Below are 25362 nucleotides of genomic sequence, written 5' to 3' on the forward strand. Positions count from 1 at the left end.
TATTGAGTCCCAAATAGAAATATTGCACAAGAAGTCCGTTCTGTCGAATTAAAGAACTGGTTCGCGTATAACCTTTTTCATTCTGTCATGTGTGTGTGTGTGTGTGTGTGTGTGTGTGTCAGTGAGTGTGTGTGTGTGTGTGCCCGACTATCTGGGCAAGAATTTGATTATAGTTGAGAGTGTCTTGCCCACGTTACACCCCTACTCTCTCGGCCAAGAGGGTTATAGGACAGTCGGCGTTGTGATCGTTCCCAAGTGCAATTTTGCCTCCTAGTTTGAGAGTCATTGTCCTTCACAAAAGTACCAGTATCAGTATCAGTAGCTCAAGGAGGCGTCACTGCGTTCGGTCAAATCCATATACGCTACATCACGTTTGCCAAGCAGATGCCTGACCAGCAGCGTAACCCAACGCGCTTAGTCAGGCCTTGGGAAAAAATAGAATAGAATAAAATAAAGTAAAATAAAATAAAATTATATTAAATTTATATATATATGTGTGTGTGTGTGTGTGTGTGTGTGTGTACTCGTGATAAGATTTTCCGAAATCCTTACTAACATAACAGAAAGAACTGTATTATTGTTATTACCTCTCGCGTAAGTCATGTCACTGTCATGGGAGTAATGCCACTGACACAGTGTAAATGATGAGGCAGCGAAAGCGAGATAATGTCAGCCCTTTATAATACTCACAAAGGAAGATGAGACACCCGGGCAATAATTTTGCCATGAATTTGTAGTATTTGATGGTTGATATTCTGTTTGTTCAAACGTGGTGATCATTTTTCCCCAGGTGGATTTTCAAATGGATGAATGCCAACGGCTACTACCTGTCCATGGTACCGTTCGAGAAGTGGAGGAAAAAGTGAGTTTTGTGATGCTGCGTTCTTGCGCGCGGTGCTATATATATGAATGAGTTTGAACGAATGAGCGCCCGAGTGCTTGTGTATGTATGTTGGTGAGGGCTCGAGAGAGAGAGAGAGAGAGAGAGAGAGAACTGAACACTGAACACTGAAATGTTTAAGCCGCATTTGACATCGACACACATCATATCGATACGAACACATAACAAAGTACACATAAAACATACAATAATTATTGAAGCATGTAACACCGAAAAACGTCATATCAGTACGAACACATCATACAAATACATTGTCGAAGTTGACCATCCAAATGTGTGTGTGTGAGAGACAAGACAAGACAAGACAAGACAAATTCTTTATTTCGAGGATAATAGATAAGCACTGGTGTGCTTTTTTACACCCAGTCCCCGCCCTGAATAGGGTCTACACTACACAATATTTAATAAAATGAAAGCATGGTGTTAGTAGAGGTACATAACAGAGGGGAAAATATACATAAAACAAAACAACAACCACACACACACACACACACACACACACACACACACATACACACACATGGCATACAGACACTAGCATGGTGTTAGTAAAATGCATAGGGAAAAAATGAACAAAATCAAAGAAACAAACACACACAACACACACCGCATTACACATCAGAATGGGGGATAGAGGGTAGGAAGGTTCTCAGTCAACCATACACATTTGACAAACAGTATCAATAAAATGAACGATTTACATTACACATTATGGCATAAGGTGGGAAAGGCAATTTTTTTTTTAAGGTGGTTGGGCAATGGTGTTGTTTAATTGTTTCTGGGAGTGAGTTCCATAGGGTGGCGCCTGAGTAAACCAGACTGGATTTGAACAAGTCAATTCTTGGAATTGGGATATGGACTTTGGGGGGATTCCTTGATGAATTTACAGAAAAATTGTCTATTAATGTTGGTGGTGCATTACCTGTCATAATCTTTTGCATCTCTTTATTGTACTTTAATCTACGGATTAGTGGGAGAATATTCGCTTGTTTATAGTCTGAGTCTAAAAGGGTAGTCTTTTAAAGGAGTCCCAGCTTGAGCCCCCGTTTATGAAGATTCTGTAATGGCTTTATGGAATTCGCACTTGCGGAGTCCCATAGTGTTGATGCATAATCTATTGTAGACTGGATATGCGCTTGAAAAAACATTTTCCGTGAATGAAGGTCAAGGAAATGTTTGATTTTGGATAGTTGATGGGTTTTCTGGGCTGTTTTTTTGCAAAGGAAATTTATGTGAGGATTCCAAGTGATATTGTTGTCAATCATGATCCCCAGAACTTTATGATCACAGACCTGTTCAATAGGTTCGCCTTTAATTTGGATGGAAGGAAGATTATGTACAGTGTTTTGCCTCTTTCGTCTGGTTGTGATTAACATGCATTTTGTTTTTTGAGGGTGAGGAGACATGTGGTTTAGTTCGGTCCATCTAACGAGGTCATCAGTACTTTCTTGAGAGAGAGAAAGAGAGAGAGAGAGAGAGAGAGAGAGAGAGAGAGAATGCACGACTTGAATACGCCAGTTTCAAATCAGTTATACATGATTCGCGTGACTGTTTCCCTCAGGGTACTGGCACAAATCTCAGAGGCACAGATCAACGGTAGCTCGGAGTCTGGGCGAACGACTAATGAGCTGGCCAGAATCCTTGAATCCTACGTGACGTAAGTTAGTGTTTGCTGTTCAGTTCTATCCGCTGTGTTCGCGGCGCCGATGTCTGATTTATGCAGTCTCTATCAGTCTGTCTGTCTCATGCAATGTCAGTCTTCTGTTGTGTTCACGCCACCACGGCACTGTGTGTGTGTGTGTGTGTGTGTGAGTGTGTGTCGTGTTTGTGTGTGTGTGTGTGTGTGTGTGTGTGTGTGTGTGTGTGTGTGTGTTCACGGTGTGTGCGTGTGCCAGTGTGTGTTGTGTGTGTTTTTCACTCAGTGAAACACGGATAACTCAAATCGCACGTGTTCTAAGAGAAAACTGGTTCTGAAACGTTGACATATACCGAACCTAAGAAGAAACTTATTGTAAACAACACGTAATTGTTATGTTTACTTCTCAAACTGAAACGTGTTTCAGAGAAGAGACATCACTGTCAGAGATCAGCAGTTTCAAGAACGACAAGTTCAAATCAATCATCACTGAACTGAAAATGGAATACCCCTACACAGATGCTCGTCTGCTTCAGACATATTTCAGGAAACTTTCCGCCAAAAACATCATGCCACGGCAACGCAGAAACACAGGTGTGTTCACTTTCCTTGTGGCCATGTTGTCGTCTGCATTCGACATTGCAAGGGAAACAACTAGTTCTAAAGTAGCGTTAATTAGGGCATTTTGCATCGCCTCCCTTTAATCTTGTCGCTGATTGCCCGTCACAGCTCACCACGCGAGCATAAAAACGAAATGGCAACAGCAGGTGACTAGTTTGCTTTTTTCTGTTAGATTAAATTGCTGTTGCCATGTTGATTGCAATCTGGACGAATTGTTTTAAGCATAATTGCTTTTTGATATAAGTATCTTTCTCAGTTTTTATTCATTTGACAATGGTCACAGCCAGGACCGAGTGAACGCAGGTGATTCCAGATCAACAGATGGAGAATTTGGCCCAGTTTCTTAACCATGAACTTTGATCCAAGTTTTTGTTTGCTAAACAAGAACAAACAAACGAAAAAAGACACAGTGCATACAAGTTAGTCCCTGTGTGTACCAAACCAAGTGAACTCATGAAAATGCGAAAAAGGAAGAATATGGTAATATAATTTGGTATCCCAGACTAAGACAGTCTAAAGCAGTTGAACAGGTGCAAAAGAGAGCAACTAAAATGACACCAGAGTTAAGTGATTTGGACTACCAAAACCGTTTGAGACAACTAAACTTGTATTCACAAAAATACAGAAGATATAGAGGAGATATGATACAAGTATTCAAGATAATTAATAAAATGGTTGACACTGACCCCAGCACCTTCTTTTCTACTAACAAACTCCATGTTACCAGAAGTTCAAATACTAACCTTTTCACAAAATTTTGCAGAACAAATATTCGTAAGTTTTCTTTTAGCTTTAGAGCAGTTAAAGGATGGAATGCACTGAATAATTCAACAAAAACAGCTAAAACTATTGACTAGTTCAAGAATCTTCTAGACAATGACTCTAAATCATTAATAAAACCATTCGATTTTGATGAATGAACATTTAAAAAATTTCATACGCATGTACGCAACCCTAAACTATTTCTATATTAAGAAAAGCCAAAAAGGCTTAAAAAAAAAAAAAAAAAAAAAAGTCCCAAATTCTGTACCTGTACCTGTACCTGAGATGATACAGGAGAACAAGTAAAAGGAGAAACCAAAAGAAAGATGAAAATAGGTCAAACAAGTAAAAGGAGAAACCAGAAGAAAGATGAAAATAGGTCAAACAAGTAAAAGGAGAAACCAGAAGAAAGATGAAAATAGGTCAAAGTATAGCTTTCTATTGAGGGCACTCACATTTTCTTTCATTTTTTTTTTTTCATAATTTTTTTTTAGTCTCAGCAGAATTTACTCTCTCATTTTACAACCAAATGATAAACACATTTTCTTACAGCAATAGTTACATATATTTTCTTTCTCCATGCATTTGAGGCATTCTGTCATATATTGATATTCATTGTTCATCATCAGTGACACTCCTATTGCAGTCTGCACATATGTTTTTATATTCCAGTGCCATGTTTTCAACCAAACCATTGACCTTTACGGTGTAGGTGCCATAAGGCCGAGAATATCCACACAGATCTTGAACCTGTCCAACATGTAAATTTATGACAACTGCATCAAAATGTTACAAGTTTGGCAATGTAGAGGACTTTTTTTTTTATAATCTATATGCAGCATTCACTTTGAAGTCAATTTTTCTATTATATATTAATAATATGATATAAAGTAGTAATCATAATGATATATAATTGTTGCTGTTTCAAATTTCCTATCAGAATCATTTTGTGATAATCAGTTACTGAGTTAGCGTGTGCTGATGATTATGTAATGTGATATTTATAAAGCACATCTTTTTTGCACAAGATACTACTGAGTCATGGTGCAGTTAAATTTAGACGTGTAGTGTTTAGTATTTGCTTTAATGATTCAATCCAAGGTGACTACTAAAATCTGCTAACATTGTAAATATATAGAAAAGTACATTTTTTAAAGCAGAATCCATATTAGTATATTATGTAGATCAGAAGGTACATAGGAAAATGATAGAAGCCATGTTCATGACATAATGTCACATGACTAGGTGCCTTTTTGTGTAATCCTTTGCCATAAATTTGCTTCAAACTAACAACCAGCTAATTAAGACTTTTTTCCATTTGCTAAAGGAAGTGTGGCTTGGCATCCACACTACTGATGCTTAATTTCTTCCCATGGGGCATGGTTCTGTTTCTGTCTAGGACTTCAGAAGTTTTACCAGCCTGTGGTCTTTCGATTTAAACCCCTCACTTTGATCTGCTAAGAGTTATGTGGCCTCTGGGTTTCCCCCCACCTTTCTGAAGTCTGCTGAAGAACCACAAGTGTTTTGACACCTTTATCTGTATGGGTACTTTTTTCTCTCTTAGTGCTGTGTTGTGCTGTGGTATACTGTGCTAACAGGCAGTAGACAAAAACATATTTGTAAAGTGGGGATGGGGACATTGGATTTCTTACACAAGCCAGATTCAAACTGTAATGTCATCCTGGAAGACTTAGAAGCTCTCACAAATAAGATGAATAACAGTATATTTAAAAAAAGAAGAAAAAAAGGTAGTATTTTGATATATATGTTAATATATGTTAATTCCAGTGAGCAAACCTTTGTCTGATCGAGTTGCCATTGTGACGGGAGCATCCAGTGGCATTGGTTCGGCCATCGCAGTGTGCTTGGCATCATCAGGGGCCCGTGTTGCCATGGCAGCACGAAGAGAAGACAAGCTGCATGAACTGGAGAAGAGAATATCTGATGAGGGGGGTGTGGCCATCTCGGTGAAGACAGACATTTTGGACAGACAGCAGGTCAGTCTCTGTCGCTAGGTTTCTTTCGGTCTGGCGGCATCTGTGTGTCTGTCGATCTCTCTTTCTTCATCTTTCTCGCTCTTTCCCTCTCTCTCTTCTCTCAGTGGTGAAGCATGTGCTTTTCAAGGCTAGTTGTGTTGCAGAATTGTTAGGGAAGGTTCTTTAAGTTTAACTGTACTGATTCAACTGCCATCTCCTTGTGTGTGTGTGTGATAGGAGCTTGAGGTACTTTGGTCTTACATTTTCCAGACATGTGTTGCATTGCGTGTTCCATTAGTCTTGATGTGATCATCCAGATAATTCTGTCCATCATGAACATCTGGATAAGTGGTTGTCCATGTAATGGAAAAGTACACTCTGATAATGTTTGTTGGAATTGTTGTTGTTTGCTTTTTCATACCTGAAAAAATCAGTATTTTGGCTGCTGGATTTGATGTAGACCTTGTGCAACAGAAATAATCAGTATTGATATTGTTTATGGGTTCTTTGTTTTTTGTTGTTTGTTTCTTCTTCTTCTTCTTCTTCTTCTGACCACTTCATCTCAGTCTTACTTTATCTTTTTCTACTTGTCTTCTTGTCTTCTACCTATCTTCCACCTGTTCATTTTTTTCTGCTCTTTCTCTGTTTGTCTGTCTGTCTGTCTCTCTCTCTTTGTGTGTGTGGGGGGTAGGGGTGGGGGGGATGGTTCTTGTTTTTCTGATTTGTTATATTTTTGTTTGTTATTTTGTTTTAGATGTTCTTCTTCCTCATTAGTATCATTATTGGTAATGTTAATGAAGATGATTGTGACGTCAGAAGTAACAGTTGTAGCTAGTAGTAGTAGTAACAATGTTAGGAGCATCATTTTAGTCACAGGTTTAAGTGTTGTTGTCATTGTTATTTGTTGTTGTTGACACACTTAATCATTTTCTTATCAGCAGTCAGTTTCAAAATTATTGCTGTGGTGTTGTTGTTTGCTGTGGTGTTGTTGTTTGCTGTGCTTTTTATTGATAGTGTAGTCCTTACTAGGACCAACACTCGGCTTATATCACAGATTGACATAAGATTACATTTTGGCCAACAGCAAAGTGAGCGCTGTATTATCAATGGCTTCTCCAGTCAATGGGAAACCATTTACAGTTTAGTCTTTTGTGAAGGACTATGATTCTCAAACTAGGAGGCAAAATTGCACTGGCTCTTAGTGCTGCAGCCTTGTGGGCTAGTTGGCCTTTGGGAACCATCCCAACGCCGACTGTCCTAAAACCCTCTTGGCCGAGAGAGTGGGGATGTACTTGGGCAAGACACTCTCCACTATAATCAAATTCTAACCCAAATAGTCGGAACAGCAGTTGCCTCCTCTGCTGTTCTGATGGTCATAGTCGGACATGACTATCATATATATATATATTTGTAGTCCTTACCATTGTCACTGTGACTGGAGGCAGCGTGGCAGAATGGGAAACAAGGCGATGGACTTCTGATAGTGTTCACAGGGTTCAAATTTAACTTATATTTTTGAGTGCCAGTCGGGCACTCTGGACAAAACATTTGAGTGCCCAATTGTGGTTTTGGGTGCCAGGATAATAAAATGAAATGAAATCTTCCTTCTTTTCAACGTTTTGCCAAGGAAAGTCTTTCTGCCAGGCTTCATTGTACACGCGCTGGCGCTTTGATTTGAACTGCTGATGTTTATTCTTTTTGTCATCCTGAGTTTTCATATCTGTTTTGGGAGCCTTTCTTTTAACATTGAAGATGGGAAACATCGTTGCTAACGCACCATGAACGTCAACATCCGATTGCGTATGCGCAAAGATGCTGCTCCGCGAGGCGAGCTGCAGCAGACGACACTTTACATTTCGATTGACCGCGTTCAAGCTTGCTTTCTTGGAGTGTCTTTTAATTCATTTTCTTTCGCCTCTATCAATTTTTGAGTGCCAACTGGGCACTCTCAACAGAAAATCTGCGTACCCGAGCCAACATTTTCGCAGCATTTGCACCCGGGCACCCGCTAAATTCAAACCCGTGATCAGGGTGTAACTGTAGGGCCTCTGGTTCACCAGTGATCAGGGTGTGACTGTAAGGCCTCTGGTTCACCGGTGATCAGGGTGTAACTGTAAGGCCTCTGGTTCACCGGTGATCAGGGTGTGACTGTAAGGCCTCTGGTTCACCGGTGATCAGGGTGTGACTGTAAAGCCTCTGGTTCACCAGTGATCAGGGTGTAACTGTAAGGCCTCTGGTTCACCGTTGATCAGGGTGTGACTGTAAGGCCTCTGGTTCACCAGTGATCAGGGTGTAACTGTAAGGCCTCTGGTTCACCGTTGATCAGGGTGTAACTGTAAGGCCTCTGGTTCACCAGTGATCAGGGTATAATTGTAAGGCCTCTGGTCCACCAGTGATCAGGGTGTGACTGTAAGGCCTCTGGTTCACCAGTGATCAGGATATAATTGTAAGGCCTCTGGTTCACCAGTGATCAGGATATAATTGTAAGGCCTCTGGTTCACCGGTGATCAGGGTATAATTGTAAGGCCTCTGGTCCACCAGTGATCAGGGTGTGACTGTAAGGCCTCTGGTTCACCAGTGATCAGGATATAATTGTAAGGCCTCTGGTTCACCAGTGATCAGGATATAATTTTAAGGCCTCTGGTTCACTGGTGATCAGGGTATAATTGTAAGGCCTCTGGTCCACCAGTGATCAGGGTGTGACTGTAAGGCCTCTGGTTCACCAGTGATCAGGATATAATTGTAAGGCCTCTGGTTCACCGGTGATCAGGGTATAATTGTAAGGCCTCATTTTGGCACAGTGCTGTGTCCTTGGGAAAGGCACTTTACTCCAAATTTCCTGACTTTGACTGGGGAGGTTAGAACAGCAGAAGCAGAGAATTGGGCCCCACCTTTCTAGACACAGTGAACATGAATTCATTGTTCTGGTCGCTATAAAAGGCTATGGGACCTTTAACCTTGATTTTTGACTGTTATTACACCCATGTAAGGCTTGGCTTGCTTGGCATGTATCAGAGACTGACATAGGCTTACAGCTGGGCCAACAGCAAAGTGAGAGCTGTATGACCAGTAGTTTTCCACTGCGGTGGAGGATTCATTTACAGCCTAGTCTTTTGTTAAGGACCATGACTGTCAAACTTGGAGGCAAGGATGATCTGGCTCTTCGTGCTGCAGCCTTGGGGGCTAGTAGGCCTTTGGGAACCATCCCAACACCAACTGTCCTAAAGCCGTCTTAGCCAAGACAGTCGGGGTGTAACTTGGGCAAGACATTATCCACTATAACCAAATTCTAGCCTGGTCATTGGGGAACATGAGTGACTATCATGCACCTGTGTGTTGGGGCAGGTGTTTGAGATGGTGCAGCAGACAGAGATGGCGCTGGGTCCTGTGGACATCCTGGTGAACTGTGCAGGGGTCATGTACTACACCCTGATGAAGAACATCCACCAGGATGAGTGGGACAAGACCATCGATGTCAACTGCAAGGTCAGGAGAGCCTGGTGCCTTTTTTTCTTTTCTTTTTTTTTTTTCTTTTTTTTTTTTATATGGTTGAGTGAATAGAAACAAGTTCAGGAGTGGTCTAGGAGTAGTGTCATAAGCAGGCTTTTTGGAGTGTGTGTGTGCAGATTTACTCTCCACCACCTCCCCCTCCCCCTCCTGCTCTCCCCCCAACTCCCCTTCCATTACCCCAACACTTCTCTCTCTCTCTCTCTCACTCTCACACACACACACACACACACACACACACACACACACACACACACACACATTCATACAAACAATACATAATTTCATATTCAAATACAACTTATGTTAATGGCAGGCCCGTGAAGAAGATTTGTGTTTGTGCGCATGTGTGTGTGTGGGTATGCATGCATGTGTGATTGTGAGTTGTGTGTTCTCATGTAAATGTGAACTGTACATGCTCTTGTCACATTACTCATTTTGGAGAATGCATGTCTTATGAAACTCCACTTGGATGATGACTTTAACTCCTTGACAGAAGTTTGGTAAAATATTAGTGTGCCTTCAGTTTCAAGCACAGCCCCTACCCTTTGAGTATAGATTATTGATGGAATGCTACCCCCACTTTTTGTGTATTTTAATAATGGAATCCTACACCTATCTTTTGTGTATTTCTTAATGGTGAAATCCTACCCCTATCTTTCATGTATTTCTTAATGGTGAAATGCTACCCCTATCTTTCGTGTATTTCTTGATGATGGAATGATACCTCTACCTTTATGTATTTCTCAGTAATGGAATGCAACCCCAAATTTTGTGTATTTCTTGATAATTGAATGGCTTTTTGCGGAGCAGATGTAATCAATGATAATCATCTCATGAGGTAAAAGTCAAAATAAAGAGTTGTGACTTATATCCTGGCCTGTGATCTCAGTCTTATGTAAGTTAGGTGACAGCCTTTCACTGAGAAGCGTACTTGTCATGGCAGCATTCAGAGGGTTAATGTTGGTGTTTGGAGCTGCCTGAAACCGGGGTTAATGTTGGTGTTTGGGGCTGCCTGACACAGGGGTTAATGTTGGTGTGTGGGTTTGCCTGACACGGATTAATCTTGGTGTGTGGGTTAGCCTGACACAGGGGGGTTAATGTTGGTGTTTGGGGCTGCCTGACACAGGGGTTAATGTCGGTGTTTGGGGCTGCCTGACACAGGGGTTAATGTCGGTGTTTGGGGCTGCCTGACACAGGGGTTAATGTTGGTGTTTGGGGCTGCCTGACACAGGGGTTAATGTTGGTGTTTGGGGCTGCCTGACACACAGGGGTTAATGTTGGTGTTTGGGGCTGCCTGACACAGGGGTTAATGTTGGTGTTTGGGGCTGCCTGACACAGAGTTAATGTTGGTGTTTGGGGCTGCTTGACACAGGGGTTAATTTTGGTGTTTGGGGCTGCCTGACACCGGGGCTAATGTTGGTGTGTGGGGCTGCCTGACACAGGGGTTAATGTTGGTGTTTGGGGTTGCCTGACACACAGGGGTTAATGTTGGTGTTTGGGGCTGCCTGACACAGGGGTTAATGTCAGTATTTGGGGCTGCCTGACACAGGGGTTAATGTTGGTGTTTGGGGCTGCCTGACACAGGGGTTAATGTCAGTATTTGGGGCTGCCTGACACAGGAGTTAATGTTGGTGTTTGGGGCTGCCTGACACAGGGGTTAATGTTGGTGTTTGGGGCTGCCTGACACTGGGGTTAATGTTGGTGTTTGGGGCTGCCTGACACAGGGGTTAATGTTGGTGTGTGGGTTTGCCTGACATGGGTTAATGTTGGTGTTTCGGGCTGCCTGACACACAGAGGGTTAATGCTGGTGTTTGGGGCTGCCTGACACAGGGGTTAATGTTGGTGTTTTGGGCTGCCTGACACACAGGGGTTAATGTTGGTGTTTGGGGCTGCCTGACACAGGGGTAATGTTGATGTTTTGGCTGCCTGACACAGGGGTTAATGTTGGTGTTTTGGGCTGCCTGACACGGGTTGGGGGGGGGGGTTAATGTTAGTGTTTGGGGCTGCCTGACACAGGGGGTGGGGGTTAATGTTGGTGTTTGGGGCTGCCTGACACAGGGGTTAATGTTGGTGTGTGGGTTTGCCTGACACAGGGGGTGACCAACTGTATAGCGGCAGTGCTGGACGGTATGGTGAAGAGAGAGAGTGGCCACATCATCAACATCTCTTCTGACGCTGGGAGAAGGGTACGTCTCTGTCTGTGTGGCTTTCAGCTGTTATTTTGCATGTTTTTGTGGGCTGTGTTTATGAGTGTGCATGTATGTGTGTGTGTGTGTGTGTATTTCCATGTGTGGGTCTACCTGTGGGTCTGTGTGTTGGTTTGTCATAAACATGTATTGACTAAAGTGATTTTAGATGGTGGGAGGTGGGGGGGGGGGTGTTTCTGTGGGTGGGTGTTTTTGTCAGTGTGTGATCTGCTCAAACAATATGTTTTTCTTATGAAAGGACTTAATGTGGTAGACCGTTATCATTTGTTTATGTGTGAATGTGAAAACTGTCAGATAAGAAGTTACAGGTCTGTAATTGTGCAAGATTGAACGCAGGTCAGGTGAAGATAAAGCTGTGCCGTCTGCATATATTTCAGTGGCTTTACTCTTACGCCACTCATTCCAAGTTCCCCACACACAGCTACACGTGGGTTTTTCAGTCACGGGTCCCAGTGCTGACAGTCCACAGGGAACCATCAGCGTTAGGTCACCAGAAGGCCGCATGCTTTGTTTTCTTGCATTTTTATTTTTGTGCTGTATATGTTTGTGTTCAAAAACACACATTCTCTCAGTCAGTTTATGAAAACTAACACCTATGGAAGAGAATAGAGAAAATGTAAATTACCACAAATTTGTTGTACTCCTCTCTCCCTCTCTCTCTCTCTTTTTAATTTTCTTCATCCCTTTGTCTTTTTTTGTCTTTTTTTTAATATTCTCTTTGTTTTGCTTTCTGTTTGTCAGTTTGTTGGTAAGCATTTATTATGATCATCGTTTTCATCTTTTCTTCTTCCTCTCTTCCTTTGTCTTCAACTTCAAATGGAAAAAACAATTAGGGAAGAGAATGCTGCCTACAAAGTCACAACCTCCAGCCTAACAATGGAAGTTGAAGCTGTGGCACATGCTCTCCAGTGGCTATCATCTATCCATATGGCTGGAAACCACCATGCCGTGATTCTAACGGACTTAATGAACCTCATACAGAAAATTGAAAGTGGAATGGGAAGCCCAGAGTGGCATGAGGCAATGCGCAACTTTCAGATTCAAAAACTTACATGGTCATACTGCCCGGGACATGCAGGCGTTAAGAGAAATGAGCAAGCTGACAGACTTGCTGGTAACGCAACAACAACAAGCGGCCTACATCTAGGAAAATCGGAAATCCTCAGAAAAGTCAAAGAATACCAAAAAGAACAGGTACATGATGAGGCCATCACACCATTGATCGCCTCAAAGAAATAAAAGTAAGTCTAGCATGAAAGGTAGAGCACGGTGCTTTGCGAATCAAATGAATATTGGCATCATTTCCAAACAAAAACAACATTGCGCAAATTTCTTCAAAAGGGAACACAGTTTCTGTGGGCTTTTCCAAATACAATAGACTGAGCAACGTGCATCAGAGACGTTTCCCCACCCTCTTACAGCCAATCAGTGGTAGCCTGTGTGTGTGTGTGTGCGTGCACGCACGCATATGTGTGTCTGTGTGCATGTGTGCATGCGTGAGTGTGTAAGTGTACACATGTGTCAGGACGGAGAGCTCTGTGCACATGCATGTATGTGTGTGTGTTTGTGTGTAGAGGATGAGGTGTGTATGTATGCATGTCTGTTTTGTGGGAGCAACGGAATATTGGAACCAACAGGTGTGCTTAATTATATATATATAGTTGTGGGGGTGAGGGGGTATGGACGTATGTGTGTGTGCTTGTATAAGTGAATGTGTGTGTGTGCGTGCGTGCGTGTGTGCGCGCGCGCGTGTGTGTGTGTGTGTGTGTGTGCCATGGAAGCTGCGATACGTAGCCTAGGAATGAGTGTGTGGGGGATAGGGGGGTGCAGGGTAATTTGGGAGATTGTGTGTGTGTGTGTTGTGTGTGTGTGTGTGTTGGGGCTCGTGTAAGTAGATGTGTATTTGTATGTGCTTTCATATCTGTGAAACTGCATGTTTGTTGCGTATCTGTTATGTATTTGTGTGTATGTGTGTCTGTATGTTTTACATTTATTTGCTTATTTGTTTATTCATTGTCATTATTTTCTTTTTTATTTATTTTTTATTTATTAATATCGTTATTATTATTATTTTTTTTTCTTTTTTTTTCTCAAGGCCTGACTAAGCGCGTTGGGTTACGCTGCTGGTCAGGCATCTGCTTGGTAGATGTGTAGCGTATATGGATTTGTCCAAACGCAGTGACCCCTCCTTGAGCTACTGATGCTGGTGCTGATGCTTCATTGTTTTCTTCGTCTTTGTTGTCGTCTTCTTCATGATATTATTATTATTATCATTGTTATCAATTTGATATTATCATTATAGTCATTATTATTATTATCACTATTACTATTATTCTTTGTTTTGGAGGTAATTCAAAAAGTGCAGAAAGGTAACCTATCCTTCTCTGTCAAGATTCCAACTTGCTCATCTTTGATGAATCATGTTCGTTTCTCCGGGCTCTTTGCAGAGTTTCCCAGGACTGGCGGTGTACTCAGGAAGCAAGTTCTTTGTGGAGGGACTGTCGCAGGCTATGAGACAGGAACTGGCCGAAACAGGGGTGAAGGTCACTTCCATCCAACCCGGGGACGTGAAGACTCCGCTCGTTGGTTTCTCCACCGACAGGGAGGTGAGCTTCGGTTTCAGTTTCAGTTTCAGTTTCATTATGGCATCAGATCAGTGTGTGGACTGCTCCATATGCACTACACTACATCTCCTGAAAAAGTGATGCCTCATCTGTGCATAAAGCTGAGATGCTGATTAGGCCTTGAGAGCCTATGCTAGGTTTATGTGAAACATAAAAAATGACAATTAAAAAAGCTAAATGATTTATTTAATAAGGGAAGTGAGGTAACAGCGACAGTGGCTGGCTCCCTTTTGTTGCCTTTGTTCACTGACTGTAACCAGGTCTCTTTTCTTTGAACCCCACTATCTTCTTCACATACATTTGTTGTGTGTGTGTTTGTGTATTGGACATATTGGCTGGACTGTAATGCGTTTATGCAAGTTACCGAAACATGTGTTGGAGGTGTTGTGCAGATTTTATCTGAGCCTTTTACTTTGTGTTAAAGTCAAGTTTGCAAAGGACTGACTAAGCGCGTTGGGTTACGTTGCTGGTCAGGCATCTGCTTGGCAGATGTGGTGTAGCGTATATGGATTTGTCCGAACGCAGTGACGCCTCCTTGAGCTACTGAAACTGAAACTGAAACTATTTTGTCCTGATATGTATTTAGATAAGTTGGTGAAACTTATATCTCTATGTGCTATCCTTCAGATTGAGCATATCTTAATATTTGATTAATTACAGAAAAATTAAGCGCATAGATGTTAGTCTTGATACCAAAAAATTGCACTTCTCTGCTTTCATTCATTAATAAAATTAATGTTTCTTCGATGCATTGCATGCCCTCTTTATGCTTTAGTTTTGGTGGTGTTCTTTATTTTTCATGATTATTGAGAGGGGGGATGCAAGGGGAGTTATATTCTGATATTGCACTTTCTGATTCCAGTGAAACTGATTTCACTTCACACTCATGTGCCATAACTTTTGCAGGTTTCATTGTACACTCATATGCCAAGCATTTTGCAGGATTTCACTATACACTCATTTGCCATGTGTTTTGCAGGTTTCACTTTACACTCACATGACATACATTTTGCAGGTTTCACATTGCACTCACGTGCCATACATTTTTCAGAGCTCACTTTACGCTCCTGTGCTGTATATTTTGCAGGCAATCGAGAAATACGACTTCAGTGAAAAGCACAAGTGTCTGGAGCCCCATGACATTGCCCAAGCTGTTCTTTATGCGGCCTCAGCACCCGAGTACGTTGCTGTCAATGAGGTTCTTGTGGAGCCCAGAGATGCTCCGGTTTAAAAGAGTTGTGCCTGAACCCTTACATTCTTTATACATGTAGCCGCGTACCGAGTGGTTCTTCAAGGGTACGGACGGTACAAAAGAACTAAACTAACTGATTGATTGAATGAAAGGATAGACAAGATCCCACGCACAGGCCAGGAACATATAGAAGCCAGTCACAAATGAGTTTTTCTGTTGTTTTATTTACAATAGTTGTGTAGAGAAAACTAAGAAGACATAAAGGAGAAGAACTAAGAGAAGATAAAAAGAGAAGACAGTGCCTGGAATGACACAAACAAGTGTCATAAGCACAACATGTCGACACAAGTGAATAGTAAAGCACATATATACATATTACATGGAAAGACTATCACTCGGGTTTGGGATACACAACAACATAATACATATGTGTGAAGACCAAACGCTGACATCAAATGACATTTCTAATACATTTAAATAGCGCAGTTAAAGTGATTGAAGCGATGCTGACTTGGTGAAAGTACACTGACAGTATAGATTAGGTAAAGCTTATACTGTGTCAAAGTGACTCAAATGAATCAGTTTATCATGTTGCACTATACTGGAGTAAGCCGTATAGGAGACAGCATGACAACTAAATTACAATTAACAGACTGATACATATCAAGTGGTTTTAACCAATAACTGATATTAATCCAACACTATCTTGTAATCACAACAGCAGAATACTACACACATCTTAAGAGTACTGAGCGTACTGTAGTAGTACAACTGATATTAGCATGAAAGATAATACCTGAATAACAAACAAGATAGAGAATCAGTGGCTTAGATATAATACTGGCAAACTGATAGACCAGATAGTAAGTGAAGCACCATCATGGGTTAACTATTAAGTGGTGAATGAACTTCAGGCACTCACTAGAACATTCTGGAACAAACTGTCTGTGTCCAGAGACGTCACTGACTGTGACGTTAAGAAGAATCAAATGGAACACTGCTCCGAGCATATGACGACATGGCGATTTCTAGATCAATCATAGCTGAGCTGTGCCTAACATGTCAAAGCAATAACTGAACAAAGCAATAACTGAACATACCTATATGAACACAAGTACTGTATCGAAGATTACATTTTACAAGTCAACAAATTCTACACAATAGTACTTACAGCGATACGTAGCGAGGTGTCAGCCGTTGTAGGGACACACACGACACACTGCCCGCGACACAGCAAGAGAGAGAGAGAGCAGGCTCTGGTCAGATGACTGACCAGGTATGAAATGACCACTTATCACTCACTGTGCCAATTTATGCAAGTGAAGCGGACCGCAAAGGCCGTCACGTGTGCTGCAAACAGATCGACTCTAATGAAGCCAAATCTGACAAGAACTGTGTTTGTTTCAAGGTGTCCAGTGATAGATTTCTAAATGATTCCTGAACCGATTTACGTCGGATAAGTTGCAAAAGAAAGAGCTCAACACCTACTTTATAATGAGTATAAAATGAAGTGTTGATTATTTAAGATGAATTTATAATCTTAATTTAAGTCACCTGAACAGGGTCAGTTTTAACAAGCTCGTCGCTGAAAATTACAAACTGCGTTAAATCATTTTAACGTAGGCAAACATAAATGGAATAGATTTAAAGATGGAATTGCGACGATTCTGCCAGTATATAATACTTGTAGTTTACTGATCTGACAAAAGAGGTATTAATTAATTACGGTGGAACAGAAATACAAGTTTGCTCTCAGCCAATGACGTACCGCGACGCGACACTGGTCGAGCCGTCAGCAGGTGGTCTGGCGAGGACAAAATGATGTAAGCGGAGTGACGTCACACATTCTGTGCACGGGTTAGGAGGGAAAACGTCGCCTGCTGTAGCTTGTGTGTGAGCAGTTTTGGAGCAAGCATAGCGCGCTTGGTCACATACAGAATCACTTTTCAAATTTTTTCGTTTCAAACTTACTTGATTGTTTTCCTATGTATTTTATGAGATAATGCCTTGATAGAATAAACTGATCATTTTTTGGCTTTTATATTTCTGACAGCATTTTGTGGAATCATTTTTCTTCTCTTTTTTTAAATACTGTTTGTCTGTCTGTCTATCTATCTTTTATAGGGTTTTTTTTTTTTTTTTTTTTTTTTTTTTTTTTTTTTTTAGTTGTTGTTTTTTGCATGTGTTTATTTCTGCCTTTTATCTTTCTTTTTATTTGATGTAACTTTAGTGATTTGGTTTTGATATTTTCTAAAAGCCATCTAGAAATATTGCTGGCTCTATGCATTCATTGTTAGTCATGAATTTTACTTCTTTTTCTTTAGTATGATTTTTTTCTGACATTCCTTCATCAGTCTTGTCCATTTGTAGTTAATGCTTTAATTTGTTGTATGTATTAGTGTTTCTATGAGAGACAGCAATGCATGATATTTCTTAGCACATATAATAAACGGCACAAATAAATCATTCCAGTTTCCACGTTGTCCAGTTTAAAATTCTTCTTTCATCATATCCCAGTAGATCTCTCAACTCAAGTCAGTCATTCCTGCCACATGACCACCATTCAGCCAATCGCATGCAGGCTTATAAATAGCTGAGCACATGGTCTGCAATGACTTGGCTTTGCAAGGCCTGGCAGGAAATTTCTGCCCTGCCTGAGAGAGCTGTGCATGTGATGGCTTGCACATAGCAGAAAAAATTTGAAGCAACCGTAATTGTTGTGGTGGTCAGTGCAAGTCGGGAAGAAATGAAGGTGTCATTTTACCCGGTGGAGGGGTTGGGGAGAGGGACGGGAGGGGCAGAGCTTGGTGCCTGAAGTGGAGAGGCCTGTTAAATAAACTGATATTTTGATGAGCTGATATTCTGCATACATTGCCAGCTTAAACTGTCAGTGGAGATGAGCTGATATTTTACATACATTGCCAGGTTGAACCGCTAGTTAAGGTGAGCTGATATTTTGCATACATCTTCAGGTTGAACCATTAGTAGTTTCCAAGAAATGTTTTCTGTACAGATACTACCAATGCAGAAAGTCAGCTCTGCTATTTTAGTGTGATAATCTTGTAGCCAGCGCCTTTGATTGTACATATTTAGCAGTGCTTTTGATTGTGCACACTTGCCAGTGAGAAGAGGAAAGTTTAAAGTATTTCACTGTATAAGTTTGTTGCACATATCTGGCAGCTTCTAGTGTTGAATGTAGTTCATGGCAGTTATTCAGTTCAGTTTGCTAGTTCAGTTGAATGTCTCAACTTTGTTATAGAGTATCTGGAATGTGGAACGGTACATTGCAGGAACCTTTGCAGATTATCGTCGCAATGGGTAATGGGAGCGCATGGCTTGATTAGTCTATGAATTCATGTATTTTTGTATTAAGTTCAAATCATCCTCATCAGTATTTACTTAACTGTTTATAAGTTCACTTAACTATTATTTAATTTAACTATGTTGAAGAAAACTTTATATTCTACTCCAACTGACACAGTTTTTCTCGAGTTGTTCTCCAACATGTCCTGGTTCAGCACTGTGTCTCCCTAGCAGGGCGGGCTGGGGTGGGGGTGGGGGGTCTACTGCTCCAGTGGACACCCCGAGTTGAGCTCAAGGATGTCCTATTGCAGCACTACATCTACCTAACCAGGTGGGGGGTTGGGGGTAGGAGGGGAGCGTGGTGGGGGGTCGATTTACTCCTGGGAGGCAGCCAAGGGTGCTCTGCCCAATGCTGCAGAAAATGTGGTGACAGAGCGTGCCTGTACAACCTCCTCCTCCAGTTTGTTCCAGTCTGCTACTGTCCTGACAGAGAATGAGCATTTATACTGCTCCCAACTTGTCTGGGGGACTTTGTAGCCATGGTTGTTTTGTGCACATGCTTGGCGATGATGTTGGTTGCCATGTGGTCTGTGTAAGTCTTCATTTTGATCTTCCTCTTCATTTTGATCTTGCAGTATTCCTGTATTTTGTCTGTTGTAAATATTTGCCAGAAAAACATATTTAAGTTTGTTTCCGGCATCTGGAGTGTTACTTTGCTAGCAAAATAGTGTAGCATTGCAGACTAGTAGAATTATGAACCTGTTGATTGTGAAGCCATTGTCTTGGAAATCAGTGTGGATCCTAAAGGTGCTCTGCTCATTGTAAACCAGATAAACTGATGATTGAAGTTTGCTTCAAAATGTCAGTTACAAAATCTGACTGGTAAACTCTTGTATTTTATCAGTCAGAACAATCCCAGTGCCAAATCGTGTAACATTTGATAGGTTTTTTTGTTGTTGTTTTTTTAATGAAGAACTGGATTACCTTGGTTCAAGGAGAATTCATCGAAGGACCAGGATATCTATTAAGAACAGGAAGACGTTGAAAGATTTTTATTTTTCATGACTTGAAAGATGTTTTTTTCAACTGTTTGGAAACTTCATTTGCTCATCACATGAATTGTGTGCGTTGCTCTTGCTTGTGATTGCATTATTTTGATATTCCATATTTCAAAATAGATGAAAGGACTGTATTTAAAAGAATACCACTGGACACAGGCAAATCCCCATAATCATACACCACACCTGTTAAACCATGAGATCCCGTGTAAGTGGTGAATTAGTGTTTATAATGTAAATTGCTGTCCAACAATCAACCAAGGGGAAAGCAAACTAACAGACAAGCCTCCATGAAAGGAGTCAGGTCAGCAGAAGTCAAGCGGTTGCATATAAACTCAGTGCACCATTCATATTTCATGCTGCCAGCTTCACAAAGCAAGAATGTTTATTGTCTGTTCCCAGTTCAAACTCTGCATGTTAAATTCATTTTTCAGTTGGTAGATTACTACCATTCCCAGTGAACAGTGGCACTAGATTTTACTTTTTTCGTGCATAATGGTGTTGCCAGATTCATATTGTAAGATAATTTCACAGAATGACAGTTATCCATACCAGTCTTGTACATTATTTCATAGCACTTTGTTGGTAAACTCTCACCAACTTACTGCTCTCACCAACTTACTGTGATAATACCCAAACGAAATATGGGGTGTACACATTATCTGCAAGACACTTGGACTGTTGTAACCACCACTCTAGTGTGCAACATCCTTTCATGTTGTTTGAATAGATATGTGCACAGGTCAGAATGTTCACACTTTAACAGCATCTTGTGCTCAGTCACTGCCTAATGAAGGTGATCCAAACAGCGTTTCTATCATGTAGAAGTGGTCAGAGTATAAGAAATGGAAATTGCTCTCGCAAGCTCTTTTGTAACAATGTTTGTTCACAGTTCAGGCATTTCAAATGATTTGAAACCTCCTCCTCCTCCTCGCCCATCTGTTCCAGTTCTGCTGGAAAAAAAAGTGTTTGTTTTTTTTTCACTTGAGATATTGACTAAACGGTACAGCTTTTTTCTGATACAGGAAAAACATGATTCCACATCCGTCACAATTCCAGTCAGTTTCATCGGAACGTGACTGGGAGCGTTTTTTCTTTCTTTCTTTCTTTCTTTTTTTTTTTGTTTTTTTTTGTTTTTTTGTTTTGTTTTGTTTGTATTTATCTTTTAATCTATTCCTTCGTTTATCTACTTAATCTTCCATTTATTCACTCATTAACTTCCTCAAACCGCTGCCCCCACCCCTCCCCGATCCCACCACCCACACACACACTCCACTATCCTTCGCATCAAACACTGTATACATCCAGATATGTCAGCACATGGTGGAAGGTTTGCAAACACACACACACACACAAACACACACACAAACACACACACACACACACACACACACACACACACACATCGTGTACCAACACACACGTTTCGGACTGTTTTGACGTGTGGAGACGTGACAGCCAAGTCTCTGTCCCGCGGTGTGCAGCAAAGCAAAGTACAGTTCCACACTTTTCGATTATCGGTCGTCCACAGTGACAGTCTGGTAAGGCGTACACCGCATGGACAAGTGTGTGGAGAGAGAGAGGGGGGGGGAAGATAGAGAGAGAAGGGGGAAGAGACAGAGAGAGAGAGAGTGGGGATAGGAAGAGAGAGAGATGGGGGAAGATAGAGGAGAGAGAGAGAGGGGGGGGGAGGCAGAGAGAGAGGAGGGGGGAAGAGACAGAGAGTGGGGATAGGAAGAGAGATGGGGGAGAAAGAGAAGGGGGGGGGGGGGGGGTAGGGAGACGGGGGCAGACAGACAAAGAGCAGAAATCTCCGATCCACTTATGTAGGGGAAGACTGATAGATGGCCACAACACACACACACACACACACACACACACACACACTTTAAGACAGACACACAGACAGACAAAATCTGTGTTGATGTGGTGGGATGTGAGTGGGTGGGGCTGGGAGGGGGCAAGGGGGCGGAAGAACAGTGGGTGACGCGATGAATCGATACACCAATCAATAATACACACAGGCACAGAACGACTCTTTCTTTTCCGCCCCTCCGTCCACTCCTTCAATCATGTCTACAGTTCAGTTTAGTTCATCTTTAAAAAAAAAAAAATCGTATCTAAAAATGTACCTATAGACCTCGTGGCAAGGCTTGATTTCAATTACGTACATAAAGTTCTGTAATATTTTTTTTCCCTTTCCGGATGGGATAGGTTCCAGTCTGAGTTTTTTTGTTTCAGTTTCGTTTTTTTTTTCTTTTCCTTTTGTTTCATTGTTCTTTGTTTGTTTTGAAGAATGCAGGTGGGGCGGGGATGGGGTGGAGTTGAGGGGGGGGGAGGGGTAGGTCTATCAATTTGAACGAAACATTTATTTTCAAAATTAATTTGTTTACTTATTCATCATCATCACAGAAGCACACACACACACACACACACACACACACACACACACACACACACACACATACACACACACACACACACACACACACACACACAGATAGGAAAAACAAAACTGCACGCAGGAAAAATACACACACACAAAAAAGGGTGGCACTGTAGTGTAGCGACGCGCTCTCCCTGGGGGAGAGCAGCTCGAATTTCACACAGAGAAATCTGTTGTGACAAAAAGAGAGTAATACAGTCACAATGAAGAAAGATGCGGGATGTGTCCATTCAGCTGTCACGTATAATACCGTGTTTAACCAAAGAAATGTACTTCGTGTTGCTGATTTTGTCATTACTGATGTCGTTGCTGTCGTTCTCGTTATTGTTTTCAAGTACTCAAAGAAGGGGAGAGAGGGAGGGGGTGGGGGGCGGAGCGGGTGGAGGGGGCAGACAGACAACACGAACTAAAGGATTCACCGCCAAAACCACCACCACTATCACCACTCCCTAACCACCACCATCACCACCACGTACAACAGCAAGAACACCAGCAACAACCAAATATCCCGCCCCTCCACTTCTGTGCTTGGGGTGAGTCCTGTCAATGTCTTCAGTGTCGGCAGATTCATGGGGGGCTGTTGTTTGAGGGACGATGTGGTGGTCTCCACTCTGGGAGGGACGCTCACTCAGTCTGGCTCCACGACAGTAGCTCAAGGAGGCGTCACTGCGTTCGGAAAAATCCATATACGCTACACCACATCTGCCAAGCAGATGCCTGACCAGCAGCGTAACCCAACGCGCTTAGCCATTATTTTCGTTAGTACGGGGCTTAGTTTGTGGTGTCCTGAGTACCTTAAATCAGAACAGGCACCACTGAACACCACCGAAGTGACTCAGCAGCAGTGCAGAGTCTCCTCTGGTGTGTGGCCTCCTGGCGACCTAACATCGATTGTTACCTGCGGACTGCCGACGCTGGAACTGTGACGGATGAACCCGGGTGTGGCCGTGTATGGAGGAATCTAAATGAGCGGCGTGGGAGTAATGCCACTGAAGCGGTGCAGATGATGGGACAGCAAAAAACAAACAAACAAAAAACACAAAAAAAAAACACCCAACAACAACCAAATATCCCCCAAACCACCAAGTAAGTCAAAACAACCAGTCACATGATCTTTAGGACGAGGGTTGGATGCAAACAACAACAACAACAACAACAGCAGCAGCAACAACAACAACAACATCATCAACAACAACATGTTACTTGCTCATCTATTTCCTCCGTCAACAAAGATTTTGAGTTGACACCAACTCATCCACCCCATCCTTCTCGAAACAACCCGTGAGGTGGACACAGGCCACGTGGTGGCACTCGTACACCAACAAAACCACAACCACGACCACCATCATCAACAACAACAACAAAACAACCCAACAACCAAACCACCACCAAACAACTACACGGCAACCAATCACATACTCTCACCCCATTCTTCCAATGACACACACACACACACACTCACCAATTCTTCCAATGACACACACACACACACTCACCAATTCTTCCAGTGACACACACACATACTCACCAATTCTTTCAGTGACACACACATATACTCACCAATTCTTCCAATGAAACATACACACACTCACCCCATTCTTCCAATGACACATACACACATACTCACCAATTCTTCCAGTGACACACACACACTCACCAATTCTTCCAATGAAACATACACACACTCACCCCATTCTTCCAATGACACATACACACACTCACCCCATTCTTCCAGTGACACATACCCATTCTACCAATGAAACACACACACACCCCATCTCCCTAAGACACATACCCATTTTCCCAACGAAACACACACACACACACACACACACACCATTCTTCCAATAACACACACCCCATTCTCCCTATGACACATACCCATTCTCCCTGTGACATACACTCATTCTCCCAACGAACCCCCCCACCCCCCACCGCCCGCCCACCATTCTTCAAATAAGACACACCCATTTTCCCTATGACACATACCCATTCTCCCAACGAAACACACACACACACACACTGACCCCATTCTTCTCGTAGTACTCTGACAGGTCAACACAGGCCACGTCGTGGCACTCGGACACACTGTACAGGTTCATGAAGCGGACCCAGGGCAGGGTGGAGATGCAGCGCTTGAACAGAGAGGTTGTCACCACCTCCCCACAGAACCAGATTTGTCTGCAACACCAGCAGAGCACTGCCTGGGCTTGGTTTCGTTTGGTTTGGGTGTGTTTTGGTAAGATTATGTTTGGTTTGGGTGTGTTTTGGTAAGATTATGTTTGGTTTGGGTGTGTTTTGGTAAGATTATGTTTGGTTTGGTTGGGTTGGGTTGGGTTTGGTTTGTTTGGTTTGGTTAGGTTTGGTTAGGTTTGATTTGGTTGGGTTTGGTGTGGTTTGGTTAGGTTTGTTTGGTTAGGTTTGGTTAGGTTTGATTTGTTTGGGTATGGTTTGATGTGATCTTTTCGTTTAGTTTCACTTCGTTTCGTTTTCTTGCATTGCATTCCATTGTATTACATTACATTGCATTCCATCTCATTTTATTTTATTTCCTTTTATTTCACGTTCCTTTCTTTTATTCTGTTTCTTTTTTTCTCTCTCTCTCTCTCATAAGTTTGAAACCACGAGGTGGTCACTTAACCAATTACTGTTTGTCAGAAAAGCTTTCTCACAAAGTTTGAACTTTTTTTTCATTTGTTTTGCTTTCGTTTTGTGTGTGTGTGTGTGTGTGTGTGTTTAATTTTTGTTTTTTTCTTCGTTTTGTTCTTATTTTTGGTTCTGTTTTGTTCTGGTAACTCAATGTTTATTTGTTCAAGCTTTGAGGTTTTCGTATTCGTGTTTACTGTGCGTGCGTGCGTGCGTGCGTCTGTGCGGAGCACAAACCTCATGGTCTTGAAGGCGGTGGGAAGGTCAAGGTCGGGTGAGTTGAGCAAGGTCTCCAGCAGGGAGGGCGTGAAGAGCATGCGCGTGATGGCGTGCACGTGCACGTGGTGACACAGCAACGGGGGGTCGTAGATGACGGAGTTGGGCAGGGGGTACATCGGCACTCCTGCACAGGGATCACGGCACACTGCTCACACACACAGGCTGCTGTCACAGGGGGGGGCTGTGGTGGTGGGATGTGCG

At 42.2% G+C, this 25362-nt stretch overlaps 2 protein-coding genes across 3 annotated transcripts in view; one reads left to right on the plus strand and one right to left on the minus strand.

Moving 5' to 3' along the window:
• Positions 1–17549, plus strand: part of LOC143299079 (uncharacterized) — a 57582-nt gene extending 40033 nt beyond the window's left edge. For both annotated transcript variants that reach the window (XM_076612185.1, XM_076612184.1), the window contains 8 exons: positions 791–862; positions 2463–2558; positions 2965–3131; positions 5709–5917; positions 9242–9382; positions 11500–11592; positions 14061–14219; positions 15325–17549. In XM_076612185.1, coding sequence (XP_076468300.1) covers positions 791–862; positions 2463–2558; positions 2965–3131; positions 5709–5917; positions 9242–9382; positions 11500–11592; positions 14061–14219; positions 15325–15468 — 1081 coding nt within the window. In that variant the 3' untranslated portion in view covers positions 15469–17549. The remainder of the gene's footprint in view (positions 1–790; positions 863–2462; positions 2559–2964; positions 3132–5708; positions 5918–9241; positions 9383–11499; positions 11593–14060; positions 14220–15324) is intronic.
• Positions 17550–21304: 3755 nt separating this feature from the next.
• The window catches only part of LOC143299151 (uncharacterized), a 6008-nt gene continuing 1950 nt past the window's right edge, over positions 21305–25362 (minus strand). The window contains exons 2-4 of the mRNA XM_076612280.1: positions 25120–25285; positions 24264–24417; positions 21305–21328 (exon numbers count right to left, since the gene is read on the minus strand). Of these exons, the coding sequence (XP_076468395.1) occupies positions 21305–21328; positions 24264–24417; positions 25120–25285 (344 nt within the window). The remainder of the gene's footprint in view (positions 21329–24263; positions 24418–25119; positions 25286–25362) is intronic.

Source organism: Babylonia areolata, chromosome 24 (genome assembly GCF_041734735.1).
Source record: "Babylonia areolata isolate BAREFJ2019XMU chromosome 24, ASM4173473v1, whole genome shotgun sequence".
In the NCBI taxonomy this organism is placed as follows: Eukaryota; Metazoa; Mollusca; class Gastropoda; order Neogastropoda; family Buccinidae; genus Babylonia; species Babylonia areolata.